Source organism: Diabrotica virgifera, chromosome 5 (genome assembly GCF_917563875.1).
Source record: "Diabrotica virgifera virgifera chromosome 5, PGI_DIABVI_V3a".
Classification (NCBI taxonomy): Eukaryota; Metazoa; Arthropoda; class Insecta; order Coleoptera; family Chrysomelidae; genus Diabrotica; species Diabrotica virgifera.
The window spans coordinates 253,238,633-253,253,695 of NC_065447.1; the positions used below are offsets into that span (position 1 = coordinate 253,238,633).

A 15,063-nucleotide genomic window follows, 5' to 3' on the forward strand; every position below is an offset into this window, starting at 1 on the left:
TTAACTCGCAAATAGGTAGCTCTCTCTGGCTTCTCCCCTTGAAATGAAAAGACGTTTTTTCGCTCTTGTGTACTCTCTTAGTAATGCACGTATTTTCAGTGGGAATAGTGCCTACATATCATACTATGCTAATAAAAGATTAATATTGATGGCATCGAAATTATTAGACAAAAGAACCAAAATGAGTATCTACAGGTATATGAGTGAGGTTGTACACCACTGCCGACATGAGCGGCATCCATGCGCGTCTTAAGACTAACACTGCATTCTAACTCTGGCTTTTACTTTAGATAATCTTTTCTTTTGTTTTTAGACCGCTGCTGCTAATGGCAACACCAACGGTCCACCAAAGCTTGAAGTGAATCCTGTGGTGGTTCACTGTAGCCCAGGAACGGGCAGGACAGGAGTGGTGATTGCATGTGATATAGCAATTAGGGAGTTTGAGCAGACGAGGCTTGTAGATATCCCCAAAATAGTGTATAGGATAAGGAGGGACCGGGCTAGCGCTGTGCAGACCAAGGAACAGTATACGTTTATCTATAGGGTAAGTATTTGATAGGTCTTTCTGGTACCATGTTGTGCCGCATCTAATTATCCAAGATAATCTCTGAGCAATATTCTGTTTGGATTTTGTATAGTATTTGAGCCCTAACTTGGGCCTAAAGATTCTTCTCGGAAAATTCTATGGCTTTTTGGATAATTCTTTCTTTATAGAAACGGATGAGAAGCTATTATTCTAGTGTTTTCAAAACCAATTTTGTGTTCTGTATGAAGATGGTGTTGATTTAGAGCTGAAATTGAATCGGAATTGGAATCAGAAATGGTATGTTCATAGATCCTTTTTTGGATTCTTCGATTGGCTTGGCCTATGTAAGATCGGGGACAGTCTACACAAGGAATTTTATAAACACCGTATTGTTTATTTGGAATATTGTCTTTGACTAATCGGAAAAGATATACAAATTTATGTTGGGAGGTAAATATTGTCTTATTCCTCTTGATTTGAGGATTTTGTCGATTTGGTCAGTGAAACCAAAGAATATAGACCTTATAGAAGGGTACTGCCCTGTAACGTTTCAGCATAGGATTTTGTGCACCAACTGAGTAGGTGCATGTGGCCTGACAATGACCACGGTATTTTCAAGGGACAAATAAACTTGACCATCTGTTCCATTCAAATTCTTCCTCTAGGAGAGTATAATATATTCTTTGGTGACACATTCGATGTAAGGAAAAACTTTCGTATGATGAGCGTCTGGGTCATTGAATTGAGATTGAGGAGAGTGATACCTGTGGATGTCCTATTGATGTGATTATCGAGGTAACCATTTTGGACGAGGGCTTGTTTAAATTGTTTTATAGAAGAGAGCTCAGTGGATATACTGCCGTGAGGATAAAAGACCAATGTACTGTGAACATATCGTAGCGAATATGTGGGTTTGGATAGCGCTAGGGCCTCGAAGACTTCCATAAAGATATTGGTAATTACTGCCCTGGATCATCTCCAAGGCAGATGAAAACCTTATGCTTATATTTGAACGAAGGATCCTGAAAGGCATATTCGGTGGTATCTGTGAAAATGGTGTTCGAAGGAGGACGTACAAACATAATATGTTTAGTGGTAAAGACGTAGTATCTCTTATAAAAATAGGAAAACTAAGATGGACAGGACATCTAACAAGATCACAGCAGAACAACCCTCCTAGTAGAATCCTAATGTCACAACCTGTGGGAAGTAGGAAGTAGAAATACGGGTAGGCCAAAACTCAGCTGGAAGGATGGTGTAGATGAGAGTGGTAGAAAACTAGGCGCAGCAACCTGGCAACAGTTGGCAATGAATATAACTGACTGGCGTAATGGGAATGTCACGGCTTTTTATACGGTTGTAGCCGTAGCACCATTGATGATAATAATGAATTGATGAATTACTGGAGAGATTGGGTAGCCCATTGGGCACCGTTTATTTGTCTGTAAAAATTATTTTGGAAGGTGAAGTAAGGGCTGGACATATAATGTTTTAAGAGAGATAATTGGTCTTGTTGGATGCTGTATTTAGTTTGCAGAATGTTCAATTCAAGGTTTCGTCTATATGAATATTTGTAAAAATTGAAACGATGTCGAAGCTTACTAGAATATCTGAGAGTGAGATAGTGTATTGTTTAAGAAGTTCGATAACATAAAAATAGTTTTTGAAGAATGATGAAGAATTTTCGACGAGAGGTTGTAGTAGTTATAGAGGTTAGAGAGTTTTAGCTAAGCTAAATATTTTGCCAATGGTTGTGTAGGGCTAGGGCGGTTGTATGTGCTGACAATGGGACGTAGAAAATTATAGGGTTTATGAATTTTGGGTAGGTCAGATATATTCGAAGTATGTAAGTACCTCATTCCAGAAGACTTTTCACGAGGAATTAAAGTTTTTTTAAAATTAACAGGACGGGCGGTTTGATTGATAATGGCTTTTGTTGTTTTCCCTAGATATATGTTGGATTATTATATATTGATTGGTAGTCTGGAGACCTGGAGATTCACTGAGAGTTGAGAGTATATTAACATAAGCCGAAGTGTTTAGGATGACAGTGGCGTTTCCTTTAACGGCAGGAAGCAATAAGAGCAGCAATAACGGCATAGTAGATTGTTGGGTTTGACTGAAGTTCTTTAAGTTTCCTCGGATTAGCCAAAGTTTGGAGTAGGGTGCTATTGAATTTCTAAGAACTGTAGAGATGTCTTGTCTAGCTATTCCAGCATCCTCGGTAGGTAAATTGGAGAAGGCTTCTTCAGTTTGACCTACCTACCTACCAACCTAATTTATTGTTTCAATTTTAATGTGACTTGGGGTAACAAATTAATTGAAATCGTATGCTAAAGTTTGAGTGGCAATGGTAGAAATAGGGGTACCTATCAGAAAAGTTATGAACTACTGTAGTGGATTTCAAAGTTGTAGGATTTGGAATTTGTTCGGCAATTAGATATGCTAATTTGCTCTTTTCAGTTTCGGTCTTAGATTAGAAAGTGTTTAGGGCTGTCTTTGTCTTTATGCAGTCGACACTGTCCCATAATATAGATAGGATGTAGGTACATTGAAAGAATAATGAATAGATGACCAGTGATATTAAAAATATCACTTGGTTGGTGACATTTAGTTTTCTCTACACACCCTAAACAAGACATAGAAATAAGATTTAAATATTTTTAGTATTTGATAGTAAATTCTTGTAGATGTCTTATTTGTTTCAACATTTATAAAGGTTTTAGTAAATCAAGAATAATTTTAAAGACTAAATATTATGGCTTCTTAGATTAGTGCCATCTGTTAAAGAAATTTACTGCTTGGAGTTAGAAATTGACTAATAAGAAAGTATAGTATGGTAATTTTCGCATAGATGGCGCTATGTTCGATGTATCTATATTTTACAAAATAATTTATTATTTTTAATACAATAAGTTAATCTTATATTTTAATTTTTTTTAGGTGGTCAGTCTATATGCAACGAAGCTGACGGGTGGAGCCTTGGAGTCCTTGTAATACTGTAATGTATATGTTAAAGAAGATAATTTGAGTCAGTTTGATCTCTACATGTAAAAATATAATTGGTTTAAGTTCAAAAATGCAACTTTGTATCTTGTTGAAGAAAGATATTTTGCTTGTACTGCTAGTACTATGGCTTCCATTTATCGATTTCTAGAAAAGTTAGGAAAATCGTATTAATTAGGTTTATGATTTTTGTAGGGCAATACTGGCGCATAACGCAAATGTCTCAGTCTTAAGATTAGAGTATAACACTGTGGTATAACTCTGTGCAATAAATGTAACTTGCCTCATTGTCCTCTTCTTCTTCTGGGCTGTTGTCTCTTTTCCTTATTTCTTTTCTTATCTTTTCTTTTTTAGTGACAATTAACATTTATTATTTTTGTATTTTACTCTGGCATTTTCTGCTTTTTGGTTTTCTTTCAAGTTTAATTGGAGCTTCTTTTTTTTAATGGGCTTTTTCTCTATACATTTCTCGAGTTCTTCTTTACAAGATGTCGAAGTTAGCACAGCTGTTTTTCCTCTTCTTCTATCCTCATCATCAATTTTGTGTGGATTGTGCAACTCTCCCCTATAACTTCAGTTGAATTGAATGTGTGGATATGGGATTGACCATGAAACTTCCAAATTCCATAGAGACATAACTGACTTATATTTCTTCTTGCTATAATTGTTAATCTATTTTTGTGATACCTAGTGAAAATTGTTATTTGTATATTATTGTAGATTTAGTGAATGTATTTTGATGGAAATATATAAAACATTGTAAATAACAAGTATTGTGTATTTAGTGTACATGTTCACAAATATTTTTGAGATGAACTATGTTTCTATTAGGTACGTAAGTTTTTGTTAAATATTGAGCTCTCTATTTCAATTTATAAAAATATCGAAATAAGCACTGCTTTTTTTATTTATTCGAAGACCAAACAAATATATGAGAAAAAAATACTGAGAAAAATACTTATATGGCCCGGTGCAAGAGGAAGACGTCACATGGAGAATGGATAATCAGGAGAAACGATAAAGTTAATGAATTGAATGCAGGTTTATGATATTGTAAGTTTTGTGAAAAGTTAAAGAATGTCATGGCTGGGACAGGGGTGGAACGAAAAAAATGTTTTTATAATTCCAATGTGTAATAGTGATAGAAAGTTGCCTATAGTCATTGATAAGACACAAATAAAATATTTTCCCAAACAAAATATTTTTAGAGGTGCCGCAAAAGGGTTGAAAGTTGAATTTTTAGTTAAATTTTGCGAATTTTGATGATTTTGGTTTGGTAAAAAATAGCTATTGTGATGTCTTAATTCCAATTTTAAATGATAAATACACACTCTAAAACCACTCTTTCAAGATAATTTTAGTTTTAACTTACAACAATCAAATCTTTATTTTTACTAAAACTGGCAAATTTTGAACTTGAATTCCACATTTAAGAAATGTTTAATAGTAAATATTTATTTCATTCCTTAATATAACTTAATATTCTAACTATAGTAGAAGAGCACATTTCAATAGTAGAGGAACCTGTATCAACCTTCCTAGGGCATATTATAACTCCTGCTTCCGGAACAGGCGAAGCTATAAAATATAGGGTAATGGAGCATTTTCAAGGTGACAATCCTTTGAGCATTTCCAATATAACAGCTGCCGGATGTGATGGAACTGCCACTAACACCGGTGTTATAAAATGGTGTAATTTCTTTAATAGAAAAAAACCTAAATAACCCGCTGCAGTTGCTGATTTGTTTGTTCTATACCAATGAATTGCTTTTGCGTCATTTGATTTGCACATTAGATGGAAAAACTAAGGCCCTAATGAATTTGGAGGGCTTTTAGGAAAACAACTTGAAATCTGTAACCAGCTTCCTGTGGTTAATTTCGCTCCCATACAAAACAACCTCTCTATTCTAGATATTAAGGATGATCTAAGCACAGATAAAAAATATCTACTTGAAATATGCAAAGCAATCTCCAGTGGTGTATGTCCTTCTGATCTTTCTTTAAAACTCGTGGGAAATTAAATCATTCACGATGACTTACGTTGGCCAATCGCCTTCTTCGGATATATGTTGCAACAGAGAATCCTTCAACTATGTATTTGATGAAGGTGTATGCCATAGTCTGGTTTCATATCAAACTGAAACCATTTTGTGTAAATGGATCAAAACATCTATGGAGACTCAACAAATTTTCACGTTATCTTTTTTTGTAAGGAACATCTCCAAATAATTGATCCAGTAATTCAAAGGAATGGTTACTTCTCTCACCCAGAAAATGTGCTTCTCTCCATGTTATGTGACAAGAAAACACATAAGGGAGCTAGGTCTGCGGCGACTTTTGAAGGCAAGATCGGAACTCATAAATTAAGGAAGTTTGTTGTCCCGAAGCTTAACTTTAATGCCAATGACTACATTGATTTAATTAACTGTATAACGATCAGATGGACAAGAGGTCATGAAGGCTGAACCAGAAGGATCAGGACGATATTATCCTTAGATGGAATAAGGAATGACCGAAGATGGAAAGGTCCAATCGTTTACATTGACGAAACAAAGACCACGTTGCTCAGTCGGAAGAGATGTGGGCATGGTTCTTTGGGTTGGGCTTCTGTTACAATGATAGATGTTAAATGAATAAATAATGGTATGCGAATAGGGCTAATGGAACGACGATAGACAAAAGATAAATAGATAACATTAACTGATGGTTTGACTCATGGACTCTAAGGAAACGAAATACTTAATACTCAAACGAAAATATAGGGCGCCAGGTATTTTGACCAAAAAATACTCAAAGGAACAATAATTAACAAAACATAACACAACAATAACAAATTAGCAAGAATGCTACGATAAGACATCAATGTACTAATCTTGAGCTGTAAAAAAATTAAATAAAATACGACATCGTAAGTTTCAATGTAACATTTATTAAAATACTCTACGAAATCTCAATATTTACACAATACGTACAGTGTATACGCAGTATAAGATCGCCAACAACAAAATTAAGAAACCAAAAAATACCTAAACCGTTAATCTATAAGACAAAAGTTGGCGACATAATAACAATCACTGCATATAAATTGGTGTATTCACCAACACAGTAATACTAAAAAAATGGAATGTAAGTGAACGAATATAACTATTAATTATTAACTCAAAAAAAATGAACTGTAGTTACTCGAAAAAATAAAAAATCCATACTCTAAATAAAAACTAGAAATTTTACCGTTCACTTACAACAAAAAAAGAAAGAGCTCTTTGTTTATATTTATACCTATCTAACAATACTTAATAACACTCTAATAATACTCAGAAAAATATCTACATAATGTAAATGTTTATAGTTTAAATCATCACCCATTTAAAAATAAAAAGATAATCATCAACGTCATACTAAAAGTATGACCTACTTTTCAGAATGTCACTATCACAAACTGGGCGAAAACTTTAGGTCATTGAACTTATTTCACGAAAGCACACAAAATTGTCCTTGCCCTGGACATAACAAAGGCGTCTCTACTAATTTCTTCAATAAGTAAAAGATGAGTGACTTACTTAAAATATCTGTTAGAGGGTAGGATGGCCCTTTGTAAGCCGGCAGGCTCTCAAGGTATGGAAGATGGCCATGAAGAAATTCAACTTTACGACACAGTCGAAAGAATAATAGTATTTAACAGTGTTCATAAAATAGCAGCTGGACAACATAATGCATAGGTGGAAGGTGAAAGGTGAAAGGTGGACCCTTTAAAAAAAATAGAAAACGCAATTGTACAATTATTGTACATACCAATAAACAATCATTAATACTCTTACCTGCCTAATCGGCGGGGCCCACAATACACGAACAAACTTGATCTCACATAATGACTATATTAACTCAACTCACAAATGATGCAGAATTTTGAGAATTTGTGGTTTTTATGAACCTTTGGCGTCCTTTGTTTGTGGTGGGGTTTTAACCAATCAAAATTATGGGAAACTGTGAAAGATATTCAAGAACAGATTTCCTTACCACTCGTAAAAGGGCTTAGCGAACCTAATACTTAAGACGAGTTATGGGATGCAAGGCCCATATCATTCACCAGAAAGCTATTAAAGTCTAATGTTCGACTCTATCGATAGCACCAGTGGTGTCATGGCAAAATTAGCAGTGCGGGAACGCAGTGCCGGAACGCATTGCTAATTTTTGTTTACAAAACCTAAATTCTCTATTATTTTTTTTTCTTTTCTTAACCAGTGCGGGAACGGCGTTCCCACGCGTTCCCACACCATGACACCACTGGATAGCACATATGTGTTTCTAAGAAAAACAACGCCGATAGGGACTCTAGGATCTAATCAGTTAAGATAAAAGCGTGAAATGAAAGGGACTAGACCAAAATCTACACTGGGAAAACGTAAACGTTATAACTGAACGGAACAAGAAATTATTGAGTTTCCTATGACAAAACATACCTATAACTGACGAGGACTTAAAAAATTATATAAGTGAAGCAAGAGACCCTAGTTGTCAGGTGCAGTGTGTGGATTTTCCGTGTTTTCCCTGTCATACACAGGCAGTGAAAAGAGTCATAAAGCTTGTGACTGAGTCATCTCTTAGTGTCTGTGGTCTGAAGCAAAATTGTTTTTGTTAGAGCACATATTGCTTTCCAAAAGATTATGCCCAAGTTTGAGACAAAAAAACAATTTAAGTATAAAGATGAATATTGTAACTAAAGAAATCTTATAGCAATGTGTACATATAGCAATGATAGCAATGTTAACTGTTATAAGAAACAATATTTGACTAAGAAATATTAGCTACGGCACCAGGTTAAATATATAAAATATTTGAAATTTTCTGTATTTTTGAAGATATTCTTCTTTAGCGGCGAATCGATTGAGGGTAAAATTTGATTGATCCGCGCGCATGCGCACACCGACAGTATGGTATTAGTTGTTATACGGGCTCTGATTGGGTGTTGAAATTTTGAAATGATCTGTCAATAATTGTTCAATATGGAGGATATCGGTAAACAAAAATATTGTATGATATTAGTTTTTATTGATGTGTAGACAGAAATAAAATCAAATTTATAATTATAGTGACTTTTTAAATAGTTTTGAAAAGCCGCAGGTACGTAATTCTAAATGTTTCAGTTGGAAATACCTAATAGTTTCAATACCTATCTATTTGGAAAATGTAAACAAAATAATGTAGTTACCTATTAGTAGGCAATGCTTTAATTTACATAATCTGATTACGAACAAACTTTCTACAAATCTTCATCTCATATATCGTTTTCTTACTCTATATCTTGTATTTTATTTCGACAAAAATCAAACTAATAATTTTATTAAATTCATATAAAGGACATCGCACACATCTTATGGAAAATATAATGTCACTCAAATTCAATAAAATTTATACGAATAGATACGTTTTAAATTAACGGTCAAATCTTATCATTGCGCCAACTCTATATTTTCAATAATAAGAGCAGAAATTGATATAAATAAATCTGAAATCAAATGGGTACGTACATAAGTTAGAGAGAGAAAAAATATTTTAAAATACCCAAATTGTCGGTACTCCATAAATCAGCGGATTAGTTTCATTAATCCGCTTAGGCCCAGCGGGGTTTAAGCTCCTTTTGAATAGCACCCAGAGCAATAGTGACACTTTTACTGACTCCAAAAATGTGATTTCGATAAACTTTAATTGCAATTTGCGCCGTAATTAATCATAATTAAGAGTTGGCGCAATGATAAGATTTGACCGTTAATTTAAAACGAATCTATTCGTATAAATTTTATTGAATTTGAGTGACATTATATTTTCCATAAGATGTGTGCGATGGTGTAAACGTTTAGTTTGTGTATATTCCCACATGACGTATACGAGAGTTTGGTGCAGTTTGAAATGGCATCAACTTTCGTACGGCGCGGTAGACGTGAAGTGGGTTCAAGCCCCAAGCAAGTTATTATTGTTTTATTTTTTTTTTATAGATTTTATGATTGTAAGTATATTATTATATAATTTTTGAAGATATTCTTCTTTTTTGACAGTGGTAGATAAGAAAGTTAGTTTGATTTTTAAATAAAATAAGTACAAATAACCTTTTAAGTATATTTACTTCGTTTAAATTACCTATTATATAATAGAAGAATACCTTCTTACGTGCGTACAAAGTACATACACATTCTTTTTTTCGACAAAAATCAAACTAATAATTTTATTAAATTCATATAAATTTATGGTGTAAACGTTTAGTTTGTGTATATTCCCACATGACGTATACGAGAGTTTGGTGCAGTTTGAAATGGCGTCAACTTTCGTACGGCGCGGTAGACGTGAAGTGGGTTCAAGCCCCAAGAAAGTTATTATTTTTTTTATTTTTTTTTATAGATTTTATGATGGTAAGTATATTATTATATAATTTTTGAAGATAATCTTCTTTTTTGAAAGTGGTAGATAAGAAAGTTAGTTTGATTTTTAAATAAAATAAGTACAAATAACCTTTTAAGTATATTTACTTCGTTTAAATTACCTATTATATAATAGAAGAATATCTTCTTACGTGCGTACAAAGTACACACACATTCTTTTTTTTTGTTAAAAACCTATCTTTTCAAAGCTCTTGCGGCACCTCAAGATGTAAACCTAGAACAAAAATATTTTGTAGTTTTATTGTAGACATGATAAGACAACTTTCGAGTGCTATTAGAAAGTTCTTCGAAAAAAAAATTGTTTTTTCCTATCGTTTCGTTCCACCCTGCGGCCCATAGGGCCTATGTCTCTGTTGTTAATACCATGTGAGCGTTAATACAATACTGCGATATACACACAGAAACAAGCATCGAAAAAACCAGAGCCGCCTTCTATAAACTAAAGAAAATTCGCATTAATAGAGATATTACATTATGTTAACTGTTATTAGAAACAATATTTGACCACGAAATTTGAGCTATGGCACCAGGTTAAATGTACAGGGTGTTTGGTAAAGAATGGGCCATAGCTTAACCTCAGGTTCCTGAGGCTAAAATAAGCCGATTTAAGCTAACTTGACTTAGTACAAAGTTTATAATAACCGAGATACAGGGTGTCAAAGTTAAACTTTTTTTTTTATTTATTATTGAATATTTCCTGACAGGCATGAGATATCAACACAAAATTTGGTATGTGGGGGTTTTTTGGGACGAGAAAACTAAATTCCCTACCAAAAATTATGTGTTGCCCAGAGGGCGCCACATACGCCTTTCAGCACTCATTTAATACGTTCAATTTTTTTATCCGTCACTCCGTATAATTTTGACATTAAAATTTTTATTCCCATATTAGTTTTACTTAAAAAAGCTATACTTCTTTCATCTCCCTAAACTCAACCATTTTCGAGATAAACGCATTTTAAATCTGCGGTGCAACATAATTTTTAGCATAATATCATTGTAGTTACACTAGAAAAATAACTTAAAACCATAAAATTATCCAAAAATGTATTGCAAATTTCTTCAAATGGAATTTGCGATGCAATTACATAAATTTGAGAACTGACACAATTATTATAGTTTTAAGTTATTTTTCGGTTGTAACTACAATGATATTATGCTAAAAATGATGATGTATCGCAGATTTAAAATGCGTTTATCTCGAAAACGGTTGAGTTTAGGGAGATAAAAGAAGTATACCTTTTTGAACTAGAACTAATAGGAGAATAAAAATTTTAATGTCAAAATTATACAGAGTGAGGGATAAAAAATATTGAACGTAATAAATGAGTGCTGAAAGGCGTATGTGGCGCCCTCTGGGCAACACATAATTTTTGGTAGGGAATTTAGTTTTCTCGACCCAAGAAACCCCCACATTTCAAATTTCATGTTGTTATCTCATACCTGTCAGGAAATATTCAATAATAAATAAAATTAAAGTTTAACTTTGGCACCCTGTATCTCGGTTATTATAAGCTTTGTACTAAGGTAAGTTAGCTTAAATCGGCCTATTTTGACCTCAGGAACCTGAGGTTAAGCTATGGCCCATTCTTTACCAAACACCCTGTATAAATTATTTGAAACTTTCTGTATTTTTTTGTTAAAAACCTATCTTTTCAAAGCTCTTGCGGCACCTCAAGATGTAAGCCTAGAACAAAACTATTTTGTAGTTTTATTGTAGACATGATAAGACAACTTTCGAGTGCTATTAGAAAGTTCTTTGAAAAAAAAATTGTTTTTTCCTATCGTTTCGTTTCACCCTATGGGACATATCCCGAGACAAGACGACACAAAACAACAAAGAAAATATGGGTGATTCGCCAAAATAGACGGCAATTTCGAGGTAGAGAAATTTAATTTAAAACATGGTTTAGAATTAGTTCATTTTTAAATATTTTTTATAAAATGAGCTATTCAACTTTCCCATGATACCAGCAGAGATCATTTTTAAATATTTTCCGAAAAACGGAAATGTTGTGACTTCGGAGTTGACAAGTGTCCACGGTGTTGACGTTAATTCTCTGTTAATTGAAATTTATGATCGTAACAATTAAATTTAAACTGGTATGTAATAAAACTATACAAAACACTTCCATTTTGATATAAAGTACTACAGAAAAACATGAAAAATAGGTAAAATATCAATTGCGTCGGAGTTGATTTAGACCGGCCTTCGTGTTGACAAAACTTTCCAATATGTAGCCGTGTTTTTTCCGTTAAACTTCAAAAATCTAATCTTATTATCTTGGCATATCCTTTCTACACATTCTTCTGTCTTTTCTCCATTTTCTCCATGTCAACACAATTATTTTTTATCCGCTTCCACACATGAGCTCCATGTTTTTAGATAATGTGCCTACATAGACAGCAGATGTCTCTTTTATCAACATTAGAGAATACTACCCAAAATGGTATACATATTCTTACAGAAATAAGCATAGCTGCATAAAAATTACTTTCTTTCATAAAATCTTTATTTAACGATTTTGGGGGCTTTCGCCTTCATTTTTTCGTCGTACTCCAGTGTATACGAGCCATTTTCTATAAAAAGAAGATAATTACCAAACCGACCGAAACATCTTGACAGCTTACCCAGTAACCCTTTTCCTATATCAGACTAAATTTAAATTGTTTTTTTTTTTAGTTTAAGAATGACCATTCACACACTTTAAACAACTCCGAGGCACGTTCATCAACTCCGAGGCACGACTGGGCTTCGGAGTTGATGGCTTCGGTGTTGATGATTTCATATATTTTTAATTCTACTTTCTACAAAATATTAAAAATAATTCTGCTTTATTCATCGTGTGTCAAAAAAACTTTATAGCGCATACTTAGAAGAAAAACATATTAAAAAATTAGCAAAATTAAGCTTTTACGAAGGCTTTGGTGTTGACTGTATAAAAACATACGCTTAGCTTAAGACAAGTTGAAAAATTTTCTATCGCTTAACGATATTATGTTCGTCCACTTTCTTCTACAATTTGGGTCTGAAGCGTTCCTCTCTTGTCAAGCTGCCTGCCATACAGTATAGTGCAGTTTGGCCTAAATTTTCATATATTTTCATGAGGCCTCGGTGTTGATGCACAAAGTTGGTTACAGTTTTTAGTAGTAGATTTTTATGGTTTAATTTTAAAAATGAGAATTATTAATTTGACAGTTTTAAATTACATTGGGTTTTTAATTAATTATTGATAAAATAATCTGCACTTTTGTAACTTTTCAGTGTGTAATACCTACTATAAAACAGATCAAAAACCAAGGTGGGTTACAGCCTCGGAGTTAATATTTTGACATTAAAATTGCATACAATGCTTGTAAAAATACTTTTTTTTAATTAATGTTAAGTGGCGTACATTCATCTATTATATAACTTAACTTTGGCAACACAATTTGACTTGAAACACAGTATGTAAAGGACTTAAGGAAAAAGCGAGTTACACAATATGCCGATTATTTTGGCGAACCACCCATATTACAATGGAAGCTGATAGGAAGGCGAAAAAAGGAAGGCCCAGAACGAGATGGAAGATTCTAGTTGGAAAACGTGGAAGACGACCTGAAAACCATGAACATAAGACAATGAAGAAGACGGGTACAAGAGAGATCTGAATGGAAGGACATAGCCAGACAGGCAAAGACCAATCCAGGGTTATGATACTAAAAGAAGAAGAAGATAAACAAGTACACAGTACCGGAAAGAATTTAAAGTAGGTAGGTATTCATTTTAAACTGTAGGAAGTGAGAGAAACATAATTTTCATTTTTGCGATGGCTTCCGTTAATTCTTCCAATGCTATTTCATTACTGTCGTTTCTCGCCGTAGTGTATATGATCTCTTCTTCTTGTTCTTCTTCATCATCTGTTTCTGTTTCATATGCTTCAAGTAACTCTTTGAAATATTCACTCCATCTGTTAACTATATATTGTGATTGAGTAAGTATTTCACCATTTTTATTTTTTATTTGCACGACTAAAATGTGAAGAAAAGAAGAAAGCCTTTTTACAATACAGAACAAAACAAACACAACAGCCATACAACCACTACAAACGAATCAGAAACGAATACTTTAGTGAGGTAAATAAAAAGGGAGCACTGGCAGAGTTTCTCAAAACAGATGGAACACGACTTCTACGGAACACAAAAAGAAGTATGGAGAATGATCAGAGGACAAAGAAAGGAGATGAAAAAGCGAAACACATTCAGAAGGAAACATGGGCAGACTACTTCCGATCTCTATTTGCTAAAGGCGACGATAATGAACCACCAACACCTGAAGTTACAACAAACGAAGAAATAAATAACATCAAGGAGGGAGAGGTAAAAGAAGCATAAAAAATAGAAAATCTCCAGGAAAAGACAGAATAGCGAACGAACTCCTAAAGTACAGAGCACAAGATCTAACTAAACAACTATTAAAACTAATACAAAAAGTTATAGAACAAAACAGAATATCACAAGAATAGAGATCAAGCATCCTAATACCTCTCTTCAAAAAAGGAGACAAATCAAACCCGGAGAATTACAGAGAAATTAACTTATTAAAAACAACATTAAAATTAACAACAAAAGTGATAACAAACAAATTGAATGAAATTATAACATTAGCAGATGAACAACAAGGTTTTAGGTCGGGAAGGTCATGCACTGACTCTATATTTATAATGAGGCAAGTTCAAGAGAAATCGTTGAAATACAACAAACGGGCATATTTATGTTTCGTGGACCTTAAGAAAGCATTTGACAGGGTCACATTAAAGGAAGTTATCCATTTGTTATACTCGAGAGAGGTACCTCTCGGAATAATTAAAACGATAGAAAACATCTACCAGAACAACACAATAAAAGTAAAAGTGGAAGATGAACTAACTGACCCAATTGAAGCCGGCAATGGGATAAGACAGGGGATTCCTTGAGTCCTTTGTTGTTCAACCTGATCATGGACGAAATAATAAAAAAAGTAAGAACTAAAAAAGGATACCAAATGGGAGAAAAACAACTTAAAATAATCTGCTATGCGGACGATGCAATACTAATCTCTCAAAGTGAAGATGATTT

General features: G+C 33.6%; 1 protein-coding gene across 3 annotated transcripts in view; it reads left to right on the plus strand.

Annotated features, from left to right (window-relative positions):
• Positions 1-4,424, plus strand: part of LOC114326714 (serine-rich adhesin for platelets) — a 166,164-nt gene extending 161,740 nt beyond the window's left edge. For all 3 annotated transcript variants that reach the window (XM_050651131.1, XM_050651132.1, XM_050651133.1), the window contains exons 9-10: positions 314-544; positions 3,470-4,424. In XM_050651131.1, coding sequence (XP_050507088.1) covers positions 314-544; positions 3,470-3,523 — 285 coding nt within the window. In that variant the 3' untranslated portion in view covers positions 3,524-4,424. The remainder of the gene's footprint in view (positions 1-313; positions 545-3,469) is intronic.
• The last annotated feature ends 10,639 nt before the right edge of the window (positions 4,425-15,063 follow it).